Below are 23,617 nucleotides of genomic sequence, written 5' to 3' on the forward strand. Positions count from 1 at the left end.
CCTGTTGGGATTGGGCGAGTGGCAGCTGAGCTATCCAATCGTTGAGCACCGTTATTAATTGACAACAGTTTGAGCCAATGAGCTAGTCCGTCTGGGCCTGCGGCCGGCGAGGTGCTCAATGGCCGCGTCTGGGGGGCGGGCATGCAAATCGGGGCTGTGTGATTGCAGGGCGACGCAGGGGATTCTCCGCCTCTTCGCCGAGAAAAGGGAGCGATTTAGGGGCTGCATCCGCGCTGGGCAGCTCAGGATCGGCGAAGCGGGCTGAGATTGAGTCGGTGCGGCGGCCAGTGAGCTGGGATGTGAGTTCCCAGTCCGCCTATGACACGCAGTGTTCCGATTTCGCTCTCAAGAGCAGCTGCTACATGCTCGCTTCGTCTCAGCGTTACCCGAGTTGCGTTAGATCCTAACCGCTGAAGTCCCGAAAGCGGTCCTGCTCTGTGCGCGGAGCCCAACTCTTCATCCTCTCCAGTTCCATGATCGCGGTATGACTTGTTGTGATTTGATAGTTTAATGGGGCTGTTACGGATTATGATGCCGCCCAAGTTTCAGCTCCTGGCGGTCCTGGCGTTTGGGGTGGCTATGCTCTTCCTGGAGAACCAGATCCAGAAGCTGGAGGAGTCCCGGGGCAAGCTAGGTAAGTCCGTGGCAACGTGCGTGGAACTGCACGTCTCCCGCAAGGAGCTCGCCTCCTCCGTGGGGCTGCGGGCGTGCGGGCAAAAGCCCTTGCGCGTCCGAGGGAGTTTGGAGCCGGAGCAGGAATCGGGCTGCTCGGTGCTGACGCCCCCCCCCCCTTCCGGCCGGTGTGCGGGCTGGAGCCCCCAGCCTGGCGGAAAGGTTTCGGGAAAAGGCCGGCCAGCCAGCTCCCGGTGCCTCTCGCTGCACAGACATGGCCTCTTTGGCGAAGATTTGCAGAGGTGGGGGCACCGGGGTGCTTCTCAGTGTCTGAGCCCGTACACGCAAGTCTGTAGACTGGGGGCAGTTTTGTTATAGATGGGATTTGCCGTCTCTGCCGGTGCATGTGTGCGCGCTGCCAGGTGCAGAAGAGCAGTTTCCCCGGGCGGCGTGTTTACTGCACGCTCGGCAGGGGGTAACTTTTGTCGCCGGCGGAGGAAGGGGAACACCACCTTCCAGCATCGGCGGATTTCATTTCATTTCGACGCTGGATGTGGGAACTTCGCCCCGTGGGACCCGGCGGTCGTGTTTACACTCCAGAGAGCGTCTCCTTGCTGCAGCTCGCCCGGAAATGTCAGATTCGCTGCGTGGCGGTGCGATGCGCTGCCATCGTTGCCCAGACCCGTGTTTGGAAACTGGCGTCAAGACCTACCTCTCTAGCGCTGTATGCAGGAGACGTTGTGGGGCTGTTTGTTAGGGGCAGGTGTGCGTTACCTGCGTTGTGCAGATGGGAGCGGCGTGTCCGTGTCCTGGGCTGACGGTACCGGGTCGCAGCCCGTGTGTTCATCTCACGGTTACTCTGTTGGCTCTGTTTTGCTGCGGAGTGGAAAATGGCACTGTTTTCCTTTGCACAGGGGGGGAAAGTGCGATATAATTTCTTTGAACTCACGCTGGAAATGACATGAATATTTCATTGCCTCTTGACAGAACCTCGGCGGTCTCGTCAGCTCCGGAGCTGCTGATATAGAGCTGGAGCTGACAGCCGCTTTCAATTCAAGCCCGCATTTGATGTCGTCGCTCGCCATCCTTCCTAATCTGCGCCGCTAGTATTCCTGTCACTAGCTGCTCGTACACCCTTGGCATACTGGTGAGGGATATTGTGCAACAGCTGTCCTGTCAACCTTTCAGGCATTTTGTGTCCCAGAGAAATATAGCGCATTGCTCTACGTCGTTTATGAACAAATACAAAATAACTTTATTTTTTATATCCCGTTAAGTGAGTAGCGCGTCCACGAGCAAGCCAGATTGGTTCTGATCTGCTTAACCCAGCGGTCCGCTTGATTCACGGTGTCCTAAATTAATTGTGTAAGCATGAGATGGTGATATTTCTACACGGGCCTTTGTAGCAGCAAGCTCTAGAGGGGTTTATTAGCACTTTCATAACAGATTTGTTGCAGAGTTATTTACTATAGTATGATTGAACGGGTAGGGTACCCAAGGGAATTCACGATTCCCTTGGAATAAATAACCTGATAAAAGTATTTTACCTTCGGGCGTTTCTGCACGGGTGGTGGCCGGCAGATTGTATTGCACTTGTTTCAAGGTCTGAGGTATGTTTTGTGGAAGTGGGTTTCGGTCATGTTGTACATGACAAGTTTTCAACAAAGACGAAGTTACGGTTATACCTTCAGTGATGGAAGTCGGACTCCATTTCGTGTTCAGATGGGCACCTGTTGAAACTGTAGAGATGAAGATGATAAGCAAATACAGACACGTGTCTTTAGCCTGTGATGCCTCTGTATGTTTAAAATTTGAGTGCAATACTTGTTTTTATTGGTAGCATATTATTGTGGGGATTCCATTGTAGGAGGTCTTTGAAGCAATTGTGAAATAGGATCTGGATATCGCAACAGTTTCTTTTAAACATTTTTCTGTTTTTTATTCCTGATTCTGTGCTTTAACCGTCGATGTTGTGATGGTGGATCGTGTTAAATGCAGATTACCAGCATTTTCAGCATTTTTGTGGGTCCGCACAGTAACGCGCGGTGTACTTCAGATAAATTCACTCTCTGACAAGCTATTTATTAAATGTTGCTGTGATTTATGCTCGTGTAAGTTCAGATATGCACGTGGGTGTGAAGTCCCATAAGACGAAAATGTGCCTGAAAATCTCTCTGGATTACAGTGTGTTTAAGACAAACCCCTCAACACAAGTACAGTTAAATGGGTGATATTGAGAGGAAGGCTGTGCAGGGTGCCCTTTCTGAAGGAGTTCGGATGTTAAAGGCACGTGTACTCGGAGTGTCCAGAGCGCTCCTGGCTGGTGCCAGTCTGGGGCAGGCTCCCAGCTTCGTCTCTCTCCCAGACCTTTCTCTCCATGAGCCACCTGGCGCCACCCCGCTGGCGCGTCTGCACGGCGCTCGGGGCCTGGGGCTCAGAGGCCATGCTCGTGAGGAGGGCTGGGCAGGTGGGCAGAAGTGCCACTTTGCTCCAACGTTCAGTTTTAAACCTGAAGGGTAAATTCGTTATCCAGCAGCTTGAAATATCTGTCAAATGAAAATAGATGCAAATCTTTGATTTCTTTCTGTGTTGCTTTGGTCTTCTGTTCTCGGGCGACTTCAGTGCAGCTGCAGAGGAAGGTCAAGTAGCTGGTTTCTGTCCATCTTGAGCTCTAGATTTCCATTATTGCCATTATTGCATGGCGAATTCTGAACAGTCATTCTGACCCATCTCGATAGGGAAATGAAATGACCAGCAGGGCTCAGCTATGTGGCTGCTTTCTGTCTTGCAAATTGGAATGAAATCATTTGACTTGTGAAAAAACCCACCAGTCCAGTGTTGGCACATCAGGGGTAAGACAGGAACAAACCGAAGCAGACCGCAGTCTGTCCAGGCTGCTAGACCTCTGCCAGACCTGGGAGAACAGTTTTTGAGCTGAATTTTTCTGCCTCCAAGATGCAGATGCTCCCTTGGCCGAGTGCTTGCAGGGCCATGCAGTGACACTAGACCCATGTGGGTGAGAATCGGAACAAGCCTCAAGGCCTTTTTCAGGAAGAGCATCACAGAGAAAGCCCTGCAGCTGCCATTGGCCAGCTCGGGCATGTTCAGCTAAAAGCCTGCTACAGGATGAACGCTGTCACTCTGTCTGGATGATGGGGTGAAATATTATTGACCCTTTTTTTTCCCTCATCCAATATAACATATAGGTATGTGTTTCCAGGATCACTAAAAAGTATGTCACTTTGTTGGGAGCTGAATTCAAGTGGTTCTTGTTTGCATCCCCCGGTGTTGGAGGGGAGGGTATCGCAGTGCTGTGTTTGTTTGTTTAAATTCAGCACAAGAGACACAGCAACGTGTGTGGTGACACAGTCCGCAGCAGGAAGTGCTGAAGAGTGCCATCTGCAAATCCTGACCATGTTTAAATTAAACGTGAAGACAGGAGAAAGCTCCCTTTCAGCTTGCAAAAATGTGGCATCGTGTTCATTTCAGCTAAATTTTGTATGGGCTGCTGTAGTTTTGTAAGGATTGTTTTGCATATAATGCTCACTACTGTTGGGGGTGAACTGAAGAACTCGGTAAGATTATTGCATTGCTTTCCAGCTTGCACAGTCATTATTTAAGTCCGGACAGTGGAATCTTGCTGAAGCAGGAGATCGAAGGGCCTGGAGATCTTGAGGGACTCTTTCTGTTAATGCTGTTCCTAAACCTGCAGGGGACTGGGACTTTCTGAAACCCATGATAAATAGGCCTGTATGGCTCCATAATGAAGTGGAGTACTTTTTGGAAAGCCAGGAGACATGAATAATGCTTTGGCAAAGATTGCACACTCAGTAGCAGGGGTGTGTGTAATTTTTACACATTGTCATTATCCAATGTTGTGCTATAGCAAAATTTGCAGGTCCCCTGGAGCAAATCACCATATGATTAAGTGAGAGATCATGAGATGAAAGGATGCTCCTGCAGCTTTTCCTTCACTCAGCCGATTCATTGGTCACTTTCTCTGTTCTCATGATTTTGCCCATTTTCTCATTTTGCTTTTCACCTCTTAAACTTTTCCTTTACAAATTTAATTATTGTGGGGGTACAAAAGTGAGGTCCACTAACTGATGTCATGTTGGTGTAAATAAAAAAAAATCGTTTAATTGGTATGGTAATCTTTCAGTGGGAATTCAGCAGAGTAATTGTTAGTTCCTTAAGGCATTTCTCTTCCAGTGAACGTTATGTTGGAAATTAACGCTTCTAAATGGATAATAAGCCAATTCAGGTATTAATACAACCATTATTGGGGAAAGATACCTTCTACAAGTAACTTGAGGGTTGGGGTTGTTGTCCTCATCACAGCGTACTAGTTTTTTGTTACCAACTTGTAATGAATCTGCAGTACAGATGGCTGGTTATCACATTGATGTCACTTTGTTAATATTTATAAAGGTTTTATAAATGGAGTATTTTAATAATAGCTCTGTAACCCCTTGTGTACTTTTCACCTCTTTAATAGCTGTTTTTCAGGCTTCAGTTATTCCCATCTGCTGTGCCCTTGCTCTGGTCCTTGGTATTATTAACCCATCGCAGAGGACTGCTGTACCACTGTCGCGAGTCAGGTCTGGGGGTCCTGGTGCTGATGCCAGCAGCATGTCCCAGCATGAGCTCTGCTGATGGCCGTGATCATGCAGGCAGGCTCGGGAGTGGGCGAGGAGGGGAGCAGTGGGAACGTGAGGCGTGCCTGCAGGAGAAACTGATTTAGGACTAACCAAATGTGTCCTTCTACCTTTTGTATTATTGTCTTAAACAATCGCCTGGTTCCTTGCCTAATCCCTGAATGTGCCAGTAGGACTGTTTAAGGGTAGGATCTTCTGGACACTCATGTCCTGGACCAGAACCATGAGCAGTCAGTGTTTCTCCCACTTCACTCACTTCCTGCTACTTTTTCATTTTCTGGTGAATTTGCATTATGGATGAGAAATGAGCCCTTTGCCCATTAAGAAATGCACTAATTAAATTTAATTAAATGAAGTCATCTCTGAAAGGAGTCCACTCTGATATATGACCATTAGAGTACTGCGGCTTATGATTCAGGCTTTGTGGCCTCCCTGCAGACACTGAGGGAAATGCAATTGGATGTGAGATATCTGCCCTCTCAGAGCAGCAGTGTCTTAATTATGTTCTGTCCTGTGCTCTTGAGTGAAAGGAGCCCACTTGGTGGTGTTGTCTGTTTTTCCTGCTTTCCCCACATGCTGCAAGAGTCTGTGGGGTTGGTGAATGGTGAATGGTGAATAGTAGTTGACTGTCATCAGTTTCATGCAAGGAGGGTGTAGCTTGTAACAGGAGCTTTGCAAGGTGTAATTTGTGATAAATGCAAATTAAACAGAAAAGGTTTTTGTTCAGTTCTCCGATGGGGAAAAATGTGCATGCTTTGTTAAATTTTAGGTTTGGTTCAGCTGTGATGGTCTGTAAAAAGCTCTGAAATGAGATGTGAATCAGCACATTGTGATCCATTTGCCTGCAGAGCCACTCTGCGATGGTGCCTCTACAGCTGGCACTGGGCATCGACCGTTGTTTGGGGAAAGTGGAAGTTCTGACTCAATAAGGGCTAAAGGTTTACTGCTCCAGCAGAAACAGACCCTCTGCTTGTCAAGAGGCCAGCGAGGGAGTCGGCTCTCGCAGTACTCCTCACTGTTTGAGACCAGGTTCAGCTTTCTTGCCATGTCGGAACAGGGTCTTCTCTGGACTGATTCCAGAAGAGCAATATATTTTCTGTAACGTAATGACCAGAATTTGTACACTAGTCTCACCATTGCATGATTCATTCTAACATCTCATCCCCCAGATTTTAAGCAGTATATCCTGACACTTTAATGCTTCCCTACGTTGTCTAGGAGACATGATGTGTCCACAGTGAATGCTGATTGTCCCATTTTAGTATCATCTTCACACCTGGCTGGTTCCCTAACTTCTGGAATCGGAGTTCGGAAGACAAGCGGTCAGAGCACAGCGTCTGCACTCGTATCGTCTGGGAGGTCACCAGGCGGATGCGGTGTTTGTGTATTTGTGTGTTTGTCTGCTGTGTGATATTTATAGGGGGCTTATGTTTCACTGATGTCAATGGCAGGCAGCCTTGCTTATTTTTAATTTGAGGACTTGGGATTTGAGTGCTCTTGAAAGGTGAAGGAGAAACAGCTGCAGCCATGGCTCCCTGGGGAGAGAAAACCTTTTAGGCAGCATCTTCGTTTCTTTATGCTGCCATGGCCACAGCTGGCACAGCCCCGGTGCCCCTGGTTGTGGCAGGAGGATCCATACTTCTTGGTCCCTGTATGAATGTGGGAATACTGGCGACCACAAGGTCTGCCAGCGCCGTGTTAGCCTTAAAGGAGGGCGTTTAATTTTCTGAAAGGTATTCAACGTTCCATTGGTGGGGGTGGGGGAGGAATCCTGTGAATTTTGAATCAACATTTTAGTATGAAAGCAAGGTCATTGATGTGCTGCGATTCCGTTTGAAAGTAACTATCACTGCAGCAGTACTGTGTGGGTATGTGTGTATATATACGTATGCCCTTAACCAACGTGTTTCACATGTTTACAGTGGGCAGGCTTTCGCATACTTTTAGTGTAACACGTGCACATACACCGAGTGTAGTTGTAATGATGTGATTAGAGTCTGACCATGAAACTGCTTGCATTTGGTGCTTGAGCAGCACACAGGCAGAGTGCCGTTTACTTTGATGTATTTTCTCATTATAATTGGAATTGCAGCTGCAAGCTTTCATAATATTGCACAGCCAGTTTAGGCTGGTAAAATGTGTTACTAGAATATGTTGCTTTTAATTGATATATTTTTGTCATTTGTTTAATTTTTGTATTGCTCCTGAATATTGCTGTTATCTACAAGAGACCCCTCTGCCTGTTGCACATCTTTATTGCTGTTCCACACCTTCATGCAGACAGTCACAGCATATTCCCTTCACCAGCTGACAGCACAGACTTCAGACAGCCTCCCAGTAATTCTTAACTCTTCTCTGCCATTGCTCAGAGCATCAGCCAGCTCTCATTTTAGATCTTTGATTGATTTTTAGCATTTGAAGGAACCTCCTTGCCTTAAATTCTTTTGATTTAATACTTTAATGGAAGAGCCCTTCAGCTCTGCGCGTATCAGCCTCTAAATGTACACCCCCCCACCGCCTCCCGAAAACTTCACTCATCAGCCGTAATGGAATAAACCCCAGCGTGCTCTCCGAGGGAATGCCACACGGGCAGGTTTCGGCTGGCCTTGGCAGCCTTGCCCGGTGGAAGCCTGTAACTGAAGGACAAGCTGCTGCAAAGTGTTGCTGGCAGCCGAGAGAAACGATGATATCTGCTCTGCTGCTGCCCCTTCGCCGAAACACGGTGGGTCTGAACGCATTACTGCCCGGAGCACCGGCACAGCAGAACGGCTCTCTTGCTCCCTGTAGAAGCAGTCACCATCCGAAATTAATTTGTTAAAGAACCCTCGAATGAGCTACGCACTTCTGACAATCTGGCTCTGGGTTTGCCAGTACTTCCACATGTGTTTTCTTCCCCCCACTTTCTTTCTGAGTAGATGAGTCTTGCACCTTTCAGAAGGGCGAGCGCACGCTTTGTTGCGATGCTGTCGTTGGGCACGTCGCACATCGCACAACTGTGCCTTGATTGAAGATGACGCAGTTTGATGAGCCTGTACCTGTTCAGCACACGGTGGCTCCTGTCTGGTGATGCGACTCTTCAGTGCACACTCCCTTTGCCTCTCACTGCCACCAGTGGGGGAAGTTTTGGTTTATTCTAGGTTTCATCAGCTGGATGTGTGAGGTGCATGACAGTCCTTGGCTTGTTTTCAAGTGTTGGAGTGTTTCTCTTGCCTACATTAACTTCCTCTGGAACATGCAAGAAATAACTAGCCAAATATTTCACTGTATCATAATTGGGTGCAGCCTCCTCCCTCACAGCAAGACTATAAAAGCATTTTGTAGTCCATCTTGTGCTTGCTGTTTGTCTCGAATTGTTGCAGAACACGGATATGTTGAGGTGTACTGTATATGGTCTATAATATCACACCTCATTACTGTGTCAGGGGATTCAGGAGGACATGTTCTTCCTTCGGTGCCTTGGTGAGTTTCAGAAGAATCTAAATTCTGCTGAAGAAGAAATGTAAAAGCCCTTCTAAACCCTTTAATCTCTATATCCACTCCATATGCTCCAGAACTTTTAGCTTCCCTGTTACCCAGAGGCTGTTCAGTTGTCTGAATAGCTTTGTCTCATGTGGAAGGAAGCAGTTTTGTATTTATTATCAATAAGAGTAATAAAGATGTACGAACATTTGTGAATAAGAGGAGGTCATTTGGCCCGTCAAGCTCATTTGGTTGCTAGTGCTAATGGCTCATTGATCCAAGTGTCTACTAATAGTAAATAGTAAAGTACATAATGGCGAGGGTTTATTTACCACTCTTAAATTTTTTAAGCCTAGGTTTTATTTTAATATCGTCTTGTCGAATCTCTGCTAGTGTCAGCCGCTGGCCTTGGGATTGATCCTCGGAGCAGATCTGTCCTGACAGCCGGCTGCAGAGTTGTTGGGTTTTGTTGCATTGGGCCTGCATTGGTCTTTTGTTGGGGTTGTACTGCAGTCATCTTTTGAGAGCTTGAGTTGTTTACAAATAATTCTGCATATTTAGCTTCTCCAAAACACTGTTCTTGCCTTCATTGTTGGCTCTGCAATTTAGAGGACCAAAGGAGAGACATGTAGAGCTCGTGGTAGTTAAGGGCTGAACACCATACAGCTCCTTTCACTGTAACTTAAATCGCTTAATTCACTATAAAATCCTGTGACACTTGCAATAATGAATGCATGTTCAGTACACTTGTAACCACTATCTTTAAGTGTAGGTTAAACAGTTCCTTGCTCTTAACTTCCAGTAATAAATAACTCTTATTGCGATGTAGGAAGCAGGTTTGTATCTATAGTTGTATGTGATAGTTCCTTTAGACTTGTGTCATTCCAGGGTGTATCCTGTCTTGCGGCCATTGTTTGCTGTTGTCCTGCTCCCCCATGACCCTAAATTGGATGGAGAGGTTGGGGAGTGGATGGATGCATAGTGATTACGGTTCAGGCATCCTGGCAAGTTGACTGAAGATACTCCAGGCCCTGTCATTGTGGTCCCATGGTCTTGGGTTCTGGCTGCGTCATGTTTAGGAGATGATGGACACGAACGGCGCCTTTTGTGTTCCACTATTAAACCTGGTCTTGTACCAAGACTGCCGGAGCTGAGCCCCGGGATCTGTGAGCCCATGAGGTGTCTTTGCAGTGTCAGGAGCTCAGCCCAGCCGGAGGGGTGGAGCCCTTCACCGCTCGGGAGAAGGGCGAATCCTGCGGCTCCTGTGGAGGCTCTTTGTAACGGGGGTGGCACTCGAGGTGTGTTGCTCCAGCTATGCCTTAGTCTATGGCTCAGTGTGCCTGAAGCATATTCAATTTTCTATCCATCCTTTACCCCCAAGCAAATCGCGTCTAATAAACTTAATGGCAAAGAAACTCTTGGTAATAAACATTGTAAAATTAATCTTTATTAGAGATGACTGAGCATCCTTTGATATTAAATACCGATTTGCTGAAATTGCAAATGGAAAGAATATTAAGATGAATCTTTTGTCATGATCTCTACAGCAGTTTTGACAGCACGGCTCTTTCCTTGTTGCTGGTGTCCTCTTTTTGATATCAAGCTTTAGAGCCGAGTTATGTGGAAAATATTGTTCCACAGAGGAGCAATAATCCGCTGCTGATAGCCCTAGTAGCAGTTCTAAATTTTTTAGTGTAAAATGTTTCCACATTGTGCAAAGCCATTACCTTTGAAGAATGCCAAATGCAGTTTGGCTTACATGGTGCTTTCAGAAGTCGCCGTGTTAACCTAGAACAGTAGGAGCAGTCGCAGGGGAGTGCTTTTAAAACTGAGCGCAGAAAGCCTGGCTTCGACTGGTTGTGGGCGTCGAGTACATTTTGCCCCGCAGAGTCGTTGGGCTGATGCCCTGACTGCAGGCGTGAAACGACCCAGTGGGGAGATCCTCAGATCACTTCGATACAAAAAGCCACGCTAGTGAGATGTCAGAATGGCTTCTCTCTCTTCTGACCTCTTCTCATGTTCTCAATAGTCTTGTTCATCTAGAATCCAGTCCTGGATGAACCTCGGGACACGAGAGCTGTCCGAGCTGCTCCTGTATCCACGGGCGCCGGCGGTGCTGCAGTAACACAGGGCCAGGGCCAGAGCTTCATGCTAATCCCTCATTAACCTCTACCCCTCCTGTCTGGGGCGGCTGCCTGACATCTCTCTGCCTGTGGTGGTGCTGTCTTTCTGCACTTGCCCGCAGTGTGCTGGGCTGCTAAGGCCTTTTTAATCGCCAATACTGTAGCCATTTAATTACAGACTACAGAGTCTGTAGTCTTATTTCGGACTGTGCAGAGAAATAAGGGGGGAGGAGCTGGGCCTCTAGGGAGAGAAGAGGCCAGACAGGCCTGACAGTCTTTAGTTTGCTCTCGCCTGATCCAATACTGGAGAAATTTGGTTTTATCTTGAGCTTTGAGTTTTTTCCAAGACTCTCGTGTTGTTTTTTGTGTCACATGGTCCCCAGCAATACACCATGTTAGAGGATATTTCACTAATAAAGGAGTGTCATTTTAACAGCATTTATTTTGTTCTGTAATTCTGTGCGGCATTGTCGGCCTCTTTTTATTTGCTTTCCTGCTTTGGCTGGGCGAGGTGAAAGACGGAGCCTTCAGCACTCGCCTGCCTGGAATGCTGGAACTCGCCCAGGTAGTGAGGTTGTGACAGTAGTGCCCTCGTCACGGGCATGCAACTCCTTGCGTGCACATGTAGGCATCTGCGGGCTGGGCTGGTGGCGTAGGGCGTTTTGAGCAATGCTGCCATGAAGGATGGAGTGTGGGGAATTTTCCTTGCCAGGGTGTTTTGGCAGGGAGCTGTGAAACTACATACCTGCTCCATTCTGAAAAAACAACAAGGGCTTGTAATTATCCACCATTGTTGGGAAGACAGAGGCTTAGAACAGTAAGCTGGCAGAGGTGAAGCTGCTTGGGAAAACGTCAGCTGAGCTTGTAAAGCTCCTCGTACGCTTGTCTCGCAGTATTAAAGTGGGATTTCCAGTTCTTGTCAACAAGCTAGCAGCAATGATAGTTCACCAAGCTTATCTGCTGAGGGTGCTTCCATGACACATTAGCTCTGTTATTCTCCGCACAGTCCAGGCCTGTGGTTTAACAGGGGCGTCTCGCTTTTATAAATCCGTAACCAATCCCGGCCTGTGGGTAAAGTAAATGCCTTAAGTCAAAACTTCAGCTCATCTATGAGTCTAGAATACTAGAGCACAGATTTCCATCAGGAAGAAGGCCCATCGGTTTAAGGGGTCAGAGGTGGTTCTTTTTCTTACAGGTCACAAGGGCTCCAGTTGTGATGTCAAGTGAAATTAATTTTGGGTAACACCAAAACCTGGAGTGTCTGAGGTCAACAAGACAGCCAGGTGTCTAGAGGTTCCACTAGGTGATAAAAACATTTCCATTTTGATTCGGGAAGGAAAAAACCCTGCAGTATTCAGTAATTTCTCATGGGAATTTTGAAGCAAACTACTACTGATATAAACTACTGTAATACATCCCAGTCATGTGGAGAAACTGTCACCTCTTCAGAATATTTCCATTTGTGTGACACTTTATGCAGGGAGGAGATGCACAAGGTTTTACTGCTTATCCTTATTGAAGAGCTGGAAAATGTGCACCATCCCCTCCCCACAACCCTATCCCCCTAAAAAATGCTTTTCTTTGCTGAGACAACAGTCAATAAGCAGTCGAAGCTGAATTATTGTGGTTGATTTGCTTTTTGTATGTTGGGCTAAATTATGTGGGAGCTGAACACAGCACTAAAAGCTCACTGCTGCTCAGCCAGCAAAGCTCTTCATCAATTGTAAATACATTGTCAAAGTCCCAAATCAAAGCCACTTACGCTGAGATGATGAATGGTGCCGATACGGATCTTAGCTTGCAGAAAAGGCCTGGCAGCAGGGAAACGCTCTCTCTCCGGGCGCCTGGTGGTGGACTCCTCACAGCGTGGCGGCCCACGTGCGGGCACGTCTGTGCCGGCCTGTGACCAGTGCTCTCGACCCCCGCTGCGCCTCTGCCTCTCGCAGGTCACGGGGCCCGGGTTCCAGAAGGAGACTGGAGTTTCAGGCCAGCAGGCCACGCGGGAGGGGGGCTGAGCAAGGCTGGCTCAGGAACCTGCAGCGTTTAGATTACCGATGTACAGGAGTCTTGAGCTCCTCGTGACTTAGTGTGGAATTTTAGCTCAGCAGCTGAGTTAAAAAGGTCCCGGGCGAAACATTTATCACGATTGTTTTGCGTTTTCTGTTGGAAAGACTGGGGTGACTCGGGTTGATTGTAGTGAAAGTGCAGTAACGGTTCTATTGGAATTTTGTTTATTCCTGTGACTCATGCTCATGTTTTGTCAGAAGGAAAGCCGGTGTTTTGGGACTTGGTCAGTGTGCGTCAGGTGGTCAGTAGCGTCTCCGTTGGGGTGATGCAGTTTTGGCTCATCGCTGCAGCGTGTCTGGCCTGGCTCCTCTAACGACAGAAGCCGAGGCAGCTGCAGACTCGCAAGGCCAGCCAGTCACTAACGGGGACGGAGGGCCCTTTTGGGAGCACAGTCTGAGCTGCCAGTGTCCTGATCCTGTAGCAGGTTTTGGGAGTGTCGTTAATGTAAGTGACCGTTGGGGAAAAGAAGGTGCATGCTGTCACAGGAGTAAGAAAGCCATCCACACAGGCACAATGCACATGTTGGTGCATCTTCTCTTTCTGGCTACAGACTTGGAGCAAATATCTAAAGGACCGTCCCATTGATTTTTACAATAAAGAAAGACAGGACAAAGCAAAACCTTCATCTTGAACCTGAGACACTGTTCCTGCTCTCAGTTGTGTCTGAAAAGGGGAGCATTGCTGCATTTTATCATTTTATTACTTTTTTCCCCTCAATTTTATTTTCCTCTGATGAGTTATTCTCAGTTTGTCTGTGTGAAACCTTAACCACAGCTAACATCCTGAAGGGTTCTGATGCAGTTTTAGAATTACTTTACATTAAGATTTTACATTAAAAAACATGGAAATAAAACCATAATACCAACCTTTTAGGGTAAAGAAAAGATTGAAACAGTGCCTATAGTTAAAAACTCATAGTCTCAGCAGACTGAAAGTTGCCCTTTTTAGATGCCCTGATATATTTTCCTTTGTTCTTTAGCAGGCTGGTTTTTCTTCTGAGCTGACCCCTTCAGTAAATACTGTCCCTGATTGTAAGTGATAGAGCAGTGTTTCTTCAGCACTTTAGATTTTTTCTTATTTGGAGTCCACCTCTTTCATAAGGCAGCGAAGCAGTAAAAATCGGTTTGGAATGAGACCATCTCTCTCCCTTTCATTCCAAAACCCACAAGAGGCTCTTCATCAATGATAAGTACTCTGTCAAAGCTCCAGATCCATCCCCTCTGCAGGGCTGCGTGATGAATAGGATTAATCAGCTGTTCTGCGTGTTGAGATGTTTGCGCACGGCTCTCTTTTGGAGTGACAGAGGGCTGGGGTTGACAGTGCCGAGGGTTCGAGAGACCTGGAAATTGAGTCGCCAGTGTCACTGGGCCAATATCCTGGGTCCCCTCCTGGTTTCCGTCCTTGAGTTATTTCCCAAAGCACCATGTTGGCTAGTTCCATGTGCATTTCTCGGCTCTTCTCCATGGCAGTTATACAGGGTTTGTGTGAAATTTAACTCTGTCGCAGCAATGGAAGCGGGGTGTCTTCTCAAGTCGGTGGGGAAGTCTGTTTAGGGAGTCAAGACGGCAGTGTCCCTGGCTCCTGAGAAGTGCTAGCGAGCAGGTGAAGAAGTGTCTGGCCACTCGTGTCGCTTATGAACCTCTGTGTATTTGGCCGTGCATGCGGTATAGATCCTGAGGAACAGGGCTCTAGAAGTTCTGCTATGGACATCGTGAGCAGGAGCTGCTGTGATTTTCGGAGCTTGTTATGCAGCGACGAGGCACATCTTTGAAATCTTTTGCCATGCACTGAACACTGCAACCTCGATGTCGGGCCGCACTGCACACATGCCAAAGCACCATGGTGTTCCACTGTTGTGGGTAATCTCAAGTCTGGAGCTGTGCTTGAGTCCAGTGTTTTAAGCACATGGTCAATGGAAGACTCTAGAACAGTTTACTATAAGGTTACAGTAATATAAGTAATATAATACAGTAGTAAATGTTCCCAGGCTCTCCTCCTTCCTCCCGTCTGAGTATCGCGTCCAATGGAACTGGACCTGCAAGCAGGCGGAGTTTTAATTTGTGAGGTTTAGGAGAGTATTGTGTACAGAACAGATAATCTGACAGATGAAGTTCTGTAAAGAAGCGGCTACTCTGGGGAAGTGGGTTTAAAATATGGATTTAAAAAGTGCAGCACAAAAGAATGCAATTTCCTTTCAGGGTGTTCTGTAGAGGTTTCTCCGAGTCCTGGATGCACCTGGGAGTAGATATTGTGTGATCTGTTTCACAGTGGGCAGCATGATTTGTAGTTCAGTTCAGAAGCATTTCCTTCTCTGAGCCTCTTGAACAGAGTTAGATTGGCACAGATGATGTTTCTTTTTCCTTTCAAGTTTTGAAAACGGAGCAAAAAAAAAACTTGAAAGGGTTTCAAGTCGGACTTGAGAGGAAAAAAATACTTGCTTCTAGTTTCGCATTTTAGTGCATAGTTCCATCTGTATGCTGCAAGTGTTTGATTTCATCTAAAGTTTCATGCAATACAGCTATCAGGATTTTTCTTGGGTAAATAATTGAAAGTAGTGGCCGGTCATGTTGGCCAGGGAGCAGGCTTCTGAGTAAGGAAGTAGGTGAGACCTGAGACAAGCAGACTCCTCTTGACCTCGTACCCCTGGGGTCTGGGTAGTCTGCTCTGATGCAGCATCAGCCAGTAAGCAGAGAGGAAGTTGTGTGCCCGCTTTTATTTTTTTTTAATTGGACTGAGTGCAGTGTGACTGTATCCCTCATGGCTAGTTTAAAGAGTCGCCAAAGTAAATTGGTCTTTTTTTAAAAAAAATAGTGAAACTGTTCAATGTAAGTGTGCCTTGCTGAAAAAGCTTGAGTGGATGCACCATAGCGGACCTTACAGTTGCAGCGGGGCTGCTTGATTCCTGTAGGGTTTTTGCACACCTGCCTGTAGAGGGAGCTGTGCTCTCCTGACGGAGGGTTTCAAGCCCGTCCCATCTGTATGTTAAGTATCTCTTGCCCCTGTCGTTCTTGCCTTGTTGGATGAGTGGTGCGTTGTCTTTGTTGGTTGCTGTATCTGTCATGGAACTAGGTGTTCTGCTGTGTTGATAGAAAGCCCCCACAGCATCTTTTCAGAGGCTTGACTTCATCACTCTTCCCTTCCTGTGCATTTCTGTTTTTGTCCAGGTCCTGCAGCCACAGACTGAATTGTGCGTCAGGTAACATCATCCTCGACTGTCGACAACGTACAGTTCCTGGCAACGTAGGCAAATTAGCAGGAAAAGGCATAGAAGCCATTAATTATTCAGCAAATTTTAATGCTCATTAACTTTCTGACACTTCGAGCTTTTTTTGTCACAAAAATCAGATTGAGATGAAGTCCCAACTGTTGTGCTGTTCTCGACCTGCCTTTTAGCATTCAATAGCGATCAGACCCCTTGGGTGACTAAAAAGGCTGTTGCTTACAAAACAGTACATTTATGTAATCTGTCCTTAATAGATGCACTTATTTTGGTATATTTTTGGCATGACCGAAACATCTTTAAACTTGAATCCCAAATACTGTAAGTAATGAAAGCACTCTTGTTAAGGTGTGATTTAAATTGATTATATCTGATTGAGACGGCCTTAATAACCATTAATTAAGGCCACACATGGCGTTTTGGAAGCTTTTTGGCACAAAGCCATTTAAGTTGGTCTAAACTTGCTTTGGATTTTTAAGTCTAGTTCTTTCTTTAATGAGTGAATACTCTCTAGTGTTGCAGCTGAACATTTTGCATCTACTAAACCACGTGAATTATTTAATTTATTGAGGTTGCACATGTAGTCAGGCTTGAAGTCTTGGTGTACAGACTGGGTGGACAGTGCAGATCCTGAATGGAAAGGAATTAAAGCTGTTCTGGAACTCTAATTTCTTTCTTGCTGGGGAAGAATGAAGGCATAACGGCTCAGTTGAAGTCAGTTGTTTTAATGCCTGTTAACTCTGAAGGCTCATCTTTATTCCTGGTTGTGTAAATGAGTACATACAGTTATACATAAGAACAGAAGGGTATAAAGATATCGATGTGTCTCCACAGCAGGCAGCTTCTGAAAGGCGGCATTCTTGCCGTGTTCAAAGGACTGGGCTCTCCCTTTGTAGTCCCCGCTCTGTGGCCTGTGCGGGCGCACTGACAGCGCTCTGCTGTTTCATCTGCGCTGATGTGCTGCACGCCTTATCGGTTACATGATTGAAAATGATCGGCTTCATAAAATTGTATGACATGATTTTATTGAATCCCCGCCTTAATTATTTATTATTTCCGTCCTTACTTCAGCTTGTCGGATTTCCATTTCTCTCCTGTCTTTGAGCTTCCTGCATCCTTGGAGTTAGGGGGCGACTTTAAGATGTTCCCGCTGGTCACACGGTCCTGCCAGGTAACATGTTGCTCCTGGAGGACTTCTGCTTCGAGCTGGGCATCTGTCTTGACTCCTGAGAAGATCCGTGTCTTTTCTCCCTGCGTCCTACTTTGTGCTCCTTTGAAACTCAGGTCACCAGCTCTGCACAAATCTTTCTTTTTAGCACTGCTGGCACATTGTACATCACTGCATCACTGGAAATGGAGTCTCATATTGCAACAGTCAGTCAACACCATCACAGTTTTTTTTACTGAGGTTATTTCAGCTAATCACCTCCGTAAAGACAGGAGCTGTGAATTATTAATGTCATGAGTCACGCACACTGTACAAGTTCATGGAGTATTGAGCACGTTTCTCAGAGAGCCTCATCCCATGCTGAGCTGGCAGAAGAGAGACCTGGGTTCTGTCTAGTTTTTACCTGGAGGTGAATTGTGAATTGCAGGCCGCTGTCTCTGACCGACAGAGTCAGTCCTCTGTGCTTTTTCAGCTCAGAGATTATGAAGCATTGTGCATAAACCCAGCATCATTCTGGAATTCTTGCCTTGCTTGTTTTGCAAAAACTGAAGTTCAGACAATGTTTATCACTGAAGTTGATGGGAATTTGTCTGGCTCTTTTAATTTGGAAACTTTTAATCCTGGGGAAAAAGGCATGAACCTTTCTGTTGTGGGGAAAAAACTGACACTCGCATGTGTACTGAATATACAGCAAATGTGCCTGCTTTGAAAGCAGGAAAATCAGCTCGGTGTTTTCGGACCTGTCAAATTTTAATGCTCGGTGGTCTTCAGCAATTCCAGAAGAACTGCCAAAATGGAGAAGAACCATCTTGTCTCTTATTATGAAGGAATCATGGGACTAACAGCCCAGCACTCAGTGGGACTCTACAAATATGCTGGAAAACATATTGCAGCAGAAGACTTTATTGATCCATCTGTTACTATGCAAACAAGAGGGAGTTGATTTTAAAGATAAGGCTGGTAAATATGCTGCCTTTCCTCTTTCTCTGTAACTGTGTGTGAAGTGTGTTTGTGAGCACAGTAGTACAGTAGCAGTGTGCTGGGGCAGAGGGGACCTTTAAAGAGATGATCTGTAGTCTTTGCCTTCAGGTTCAGTTTAAGTGCTGTTGGGAAGCAGATTACAGAACCTCTTATCTTCTCTGGACACGGCCCGATTTTAATAGAAATACAGATTAACCCTTATTGCTTTGGCTGTGACTTAAAGATGGGCTCTGGAAAAGGCAATTGCTATAATTGAGCTGAGCAGCTCACTTACTGACACTTTTAAGGAAATCCAATGGAATCCTTTGATTTAATACCCAGCTTGACCAGATATTGTTGCTGACTGTATTCGTGTATCTCTCGAGTGATGGCTAGAATAATTTTTAGTTTTACTTTTCCATCAATGGATGCAATACGAGTGGCTCTCAGGGCTGAGAACTAACCAGTTTCAGCCTGTTTGGAGGGAAAGGGGATTAAAAAAATTAAAAAAATTGCAGGGACATGCAATTCATGCAAATTTCTATTGTCTACTAATGTCTCCTATGAGTGCTTCCTGTTATCTGTATTTTAATTTCAGGCTTAAAATAAAAATGTAAACAATTTCTTTTCTTTTAAAAAAACATTATTGAATAGTGTGTTAGAAAACATGAGCTAAGCCCATATCGCTGGTACGTAATATGACCAACTGGTATCTAACTTGCATCCGTCTTAGCACAGCCGCTGCTGGCGAATTAGTGCTCACAACAGTGCGCGATTGTTTTAATCTGCAATCCTGAGTGAGGTTTCCACACGCAGCTGAGCTGTAGGAGCCCGGTCTTGTGAAGGTGGTGGTCGTGTATTGACTGACTTCCCCGGGGTTTGGGCTCTTATTTCATGAGCAGGAAGAGGTGGAAGGAAAAGAGTTCAATTTCTGATGGAAGGGATTTTGGGGGTCTGGCACTCGGCTGCCTGGCCTTCAGCTGCTGGTGTCGGAATTGTTCCTGTATCCCGGCAGAGCTGCTCTGTCGGCAACAAGGACCTTTTATGCCCATATATTCCTTTCCTTGGGGAAGAAAATTTGCCCGGGTTTAAATGAAAGGAATAACAGCCCAAGACAATGCCGGAAATAAAGTCAATTACAGCACAGTTTTCCTCGGCTCTGATGTGGATGTGTGTGGCGTGAAGTAATGCAGAGGATGAAAGAGCCCGTGGTGCTCAGTGGCTTCGTTATAGGTTGAACAGTGTTTCCAAATGGAAAGTGGACATTTTTTCTCCCATCAGAACACTTGTTTTCCCTGTATCTTGTGGTAATGTTGCTGTATCTGGAGTTTAAACATGTCACACCATTAATGCCTCATTTGCACAACACACACATCCCCCCGATTTGGTAAAATGACTATTCTTTATGCAGCTCCTCTGAAAGCCAGAGATAAAAATCTGCTGCTGTCAGACAAGTCCTGTACTCTCCGTTTGCTTTTATCGCCACATTTGTATTTATTTCAGTGTGCTCTGTTGCTTTACCTCAAAACGTATTACCTGGCCGTTGCTGACGGTGCAAGGGGTCATGGTTGCAGTTGGAGAAGATGGAGAAAATCTCGCTGACCTCTCCACTCTGTGTTTCTGGGTGCAGACTGAGCTGAAACCTTTTCTGAGGCTGTGTGCTCTCAGATTCCAACCTTTTGCAGATTAATCAAGCAGCATTTCAGATTAGAATAAAGATTAATCACCATCGCAGGGACATTTTCCTCTGGGGCTGCCTTTGATGTCATCTGATGTCCCTGCAAGATGATGGAGACGGGGTGTCATTGTCTCGGTCTACTGCCCCATCCCTCATCAAGGGACCTTCTTGATTTTGCAGCCCGCAGGAGGACTGTGACGGCCCTGAGGGGAGGCCCAGTCAGGCACCGCTGCCCAAGTTAAGGACCCAGGTTGCAGCTCTGAATTGGCCTGGTCACCAAAGGACAGCTGCCTGTGGCAGTGCAGTGAGGCAGGCCTCTCCAGCGAGCGTGGGCGATCGCGGCAGTCCTTTCAACATATTCTACCTTGAAATCGATTCTTACTCAGTTCGATAGTTGCCTGAAATTGTTGTGCAAAGCCCGTTGTGAATATTTAATAACTTTAATAGGCATCTAATGTAATGATCTATTTTTGGTTTCAAGTTTGATCTGAAAGGCTGTGACACCAGATATTGCAGCTGTGAGGATTTTAATTGTAACCTAGCGAGCTATAAGTGGTCTCACCTGTGATTTAACATTGTGCTTTGTGGGTTTTTTTCACGTTTGGGCCCAACTCTCCCACTCCTGTGGGAATTGTTTTTCCGTCGTCTCTCTCCTGGAACACTTGTTTATTGCTGGAGAAGGAAACCACAGGCTGCGGCCGTTGTCCAACAGGAGCAGCTGGGGTGCTCGAGGAGGAGAGCTGTAGTAAGCGAGTGCGCATTCGCATGCTGGCCATTGCGAAGCTCGGCGCCATGGCAACAGGCCACTTGTGCAGCCTAGCAGTCAGCTCACCACAGAGTGGCAAGCATCCCCACCGCACTCCTACGGCGGAAAATGCCCTGTTCTGTTTTCACAACTCAGGATGGGAAAATCGAACGAGGTGCTTTTCCATTTTGGTGGGGTAGGTCCATCGGGGCAGCTGCCCGACGGCCCCTGGGTGCTGGATTCGGTTTTGGACAAGGATACTTTGTGGAGTGTCCTTGTTCTCCCACAGTCCGAAGACACGGTCCGGGTTGAATGGAGGCTCTGTAAACGCCCCCGCAGCATCTGGGATATCCCCTTTCTACCTTTTTTAGATGTAGCCTCTGAAAATAAATTTTCTGTTTTCATTTTGGGTTTTGCTGTGCTGGTGTTGAATTATGCCCAGTATGAATGGACTGGTGAGAACAGGTCCTTCTCCTCTAGGCTGTCAAGACTGGGAAGGTGGCTAAAGGTTCCCGAATAAAGAGAGCAGGAATGCCTTAGACTGTCTTCCAAAGGGAATAACAATAAAGATACTTTTGCTTAGTCTTTGCGGATGTGCTTTTTTGTGTTTACAAAAAAAGTTCAGAACCATTATTGCAGTGCAGGAGCTGTGTAGCTCAAAAAGAGCCATATTTGAAAAGGAATTCTCAATACATTCTTGACGCGCAAGTGATCTGGTTAAAAGCTGCATAGTTTCGTTGATCCGGGGGTCTCCGATTTCATTCTGAAAGTCTTGAAGAGTGCTTGGATCAGCAGCAGTGTGGTTGGGACTAAGAGCTGATCTCTTGTACAGTGTTTATGGGAAGGATTTCATGTTCAATTGCTTGTTAGGAAGTAAGGGCTTGAAGATGTTAAACATATTGTGCATTTCATTGATTTTTGTGTTCTGTTTTTTTCCCCATCTTGCTCTTTCTTTTTTTTCTGCCAGTGTGCTTTCTGTTGACCTCCTACAGAATTATCTGGTTTAAAAACAAAAACCAATTGAAAAATGAAATCCAGCTCGTCAGATCTGCACTAAGAAATGCAGTCTTTAATGCACTAACTGAGGTGTTTAAATAACAATTAATCTTGGCAGCATTTCTGTTTTGCTTTGCGATTGCATTTGTCCCTATAGTGGCTGGTGTGCGTGTGTGTGTGTGCGTGTGTGTAATCCTCTGAGTCTTTTGGCATGAGATAAAATAAAACATCCAGAGAAACAGGTTGGCTTTGCTAAAGGAAAAGCAGGTCCCAGTGTTTGAGGAGTCTGAGGCCCCAGTGGGCAATTCCTCTGTATAACACGCTAGATGATGAAAAGAAGTTAGACCTTTAAAAAATGGGTAAATAACATTTTTAGTATAAAATTTGGTAAGTAGCCGAGTGTTGTTGGTTGCAGTCGTATGGGGGTTTCTCTCTGTGTGTGGTAGCCTACATATACTGCAGTAAAATACATGATAACGTGTGGTCAGGGGTTTAGAACTGCCTACATGTGCATAGAACCTCTACGTGTAAGCTTGCTGTGGGAATGTGCCTTGTCAAAAACAGGCTGGAGCTGCAAGCTGGGAGCCGACACCCCAGTGCCTGTGGGAAAGGTGTCGCGTGGGGTAACGGGTTACAGTGACGAGGGCAGTCGTGGGCAGGAGGGCCCAGGGGCTGACAGCTGATGGATGGAGTCTGGGGCCACACAACTGCAGGTGCGATGCCTACTGCAGCTCAGGGGTGTAGCACAGGTTATTCATTCTCTTCACCAAATAGGATGTGTAGTGGCTGCCTTAAACTGTCACATTGTTTTGCTAACCTAATGCTGGATTTTTCTTTAGAGAAAAGCACAAGTGGGTTACTTTGCCTTTTTGAAAAAAAGCATGGTTACCTTGAAAATACAAGGAATCAAAGCAGAGTTTTTCCAAGGTGTTTTTCTTGATGTCCTTGGATTGCTCGCACATTGCAGTAGTGTTGCATTTGCCTGCAATTTTATTTCAAAGCCTAATGATCTTTTTCCTCTTTCTCTGATAATGCTCCAGGCAGTGAATGACATGTCCATAAGGCTCTGACACTGAAATCGATGTGAGTACTACAGCTTCTACTGCGGAGCAGCAAACCTGTCCAGTATCTCACCCGATCACATCTGTCTCATACCGGCCATCTTTCCATCTGTCTGTTCTTTCATATAAACTTGCCTCAGCTGCAGTTTTCCTGTCGATTTCAAGATTTCCTTTCTCCTTCTCAAGTTTACAGGAGCTTTGTTGGCGACTGTCGTTTTGTCTCGGGGTGCTGTGTGAGGGCTGTACTGCTCAAGTCGCAGCCAGCAGCGGACCGGACCGCACTGCTCTGTGCTTCACAGATTGGCTACTCTGTTCAAAAAGTTCAAAGTGAAATGTGGGTTTCCCTCTAATCCTCAATTAACATCTCGGCAGACGTTTGTCAAAATCTTTTTTTATAGCTTTTTATGTGTTGTATTCTTATCTGAAACAAGCTCTTATTTTGCCTAAAATTAAAAAAAGTGAATTAATCTAGCCAGCAATACAGACTGTATTTTGCATGGTTTAACGAGTGAAGCAAAGCTTTGCAGTTGTGAATATTTCATTTGTAGCACAGTGCTGTAGCAGAGCTGTGTCCCTGTGAGGTGTCGTGACAGCTGACTAGGCAGTGCAGCTTGGCTAAGAATCTCTCTTGCACTCAGTGTTAGGCTGTGAAAGTTTCAGCCTGCAGCACAGCTCTGACTAGTTAACTGGGAAGCTCTTAATCTATTATTTCTACTGTAAATAGCGTAAAATTAAAACATGTTTGGCCTAATTGTTTAAACAAGTAGAACAGTGAAGCGTATACAAACATATTGTGGGAAAGTAGACCCATATGTGCTTTAACTGTGTTCAAAGAATTCTGTGATATTTGACTGCATGGAGAAGGTACAT

The 23,617-nt window shown here is 46.1% G+C and overlaps 1 protein-coding gene across 2 annotated transcripts in view; it reads left to right on the forward strand.

Moving 5' to 3' along the window:
- The first annotated feature begins 188 nt into the window (after window positions 1-188).
- LOC148823260 (heparan sulfate 2-O-sulfotransferase 1) overlaps window positions 189-23,617 on the forward strand; it is a 74,999-nt gene continuing 51,570 nt past the window's right edge. Inside the window, exon 1 of one of the 2 annotated variants that reach the window (XM_088927712.1) lies at window positions 189-634. In XM_088927712.1, coding sequence (XP_088783838.1) covers window positions 511-634 — 124 coding nt within the window. In that variant the 5' untranslated portion in view covers window positions 189-510. The remainder of the gene's footprint in view (window positions 635-23,617) is intronic. The other variant, XM_088927711.1, reaches the window with a different exon arrangement.

The sequence above is a fragment of the Atractosteus spatula genome, chromosome 11 (assembly GCF_055471065.1).
Source record: "Atractosteus spatula isolate fAtrSpa1 chromosome 11, fAtrSpa1.hap1, whole genome shotgun sequence".
In the NCBI taxonomy this organism is placed as follows: Eukaryota; Metazoa; Chordata; class Actinopteri; order Semionotiformes; family Lepisosteidae; genus Atractosteus; species Atractosteus spatula.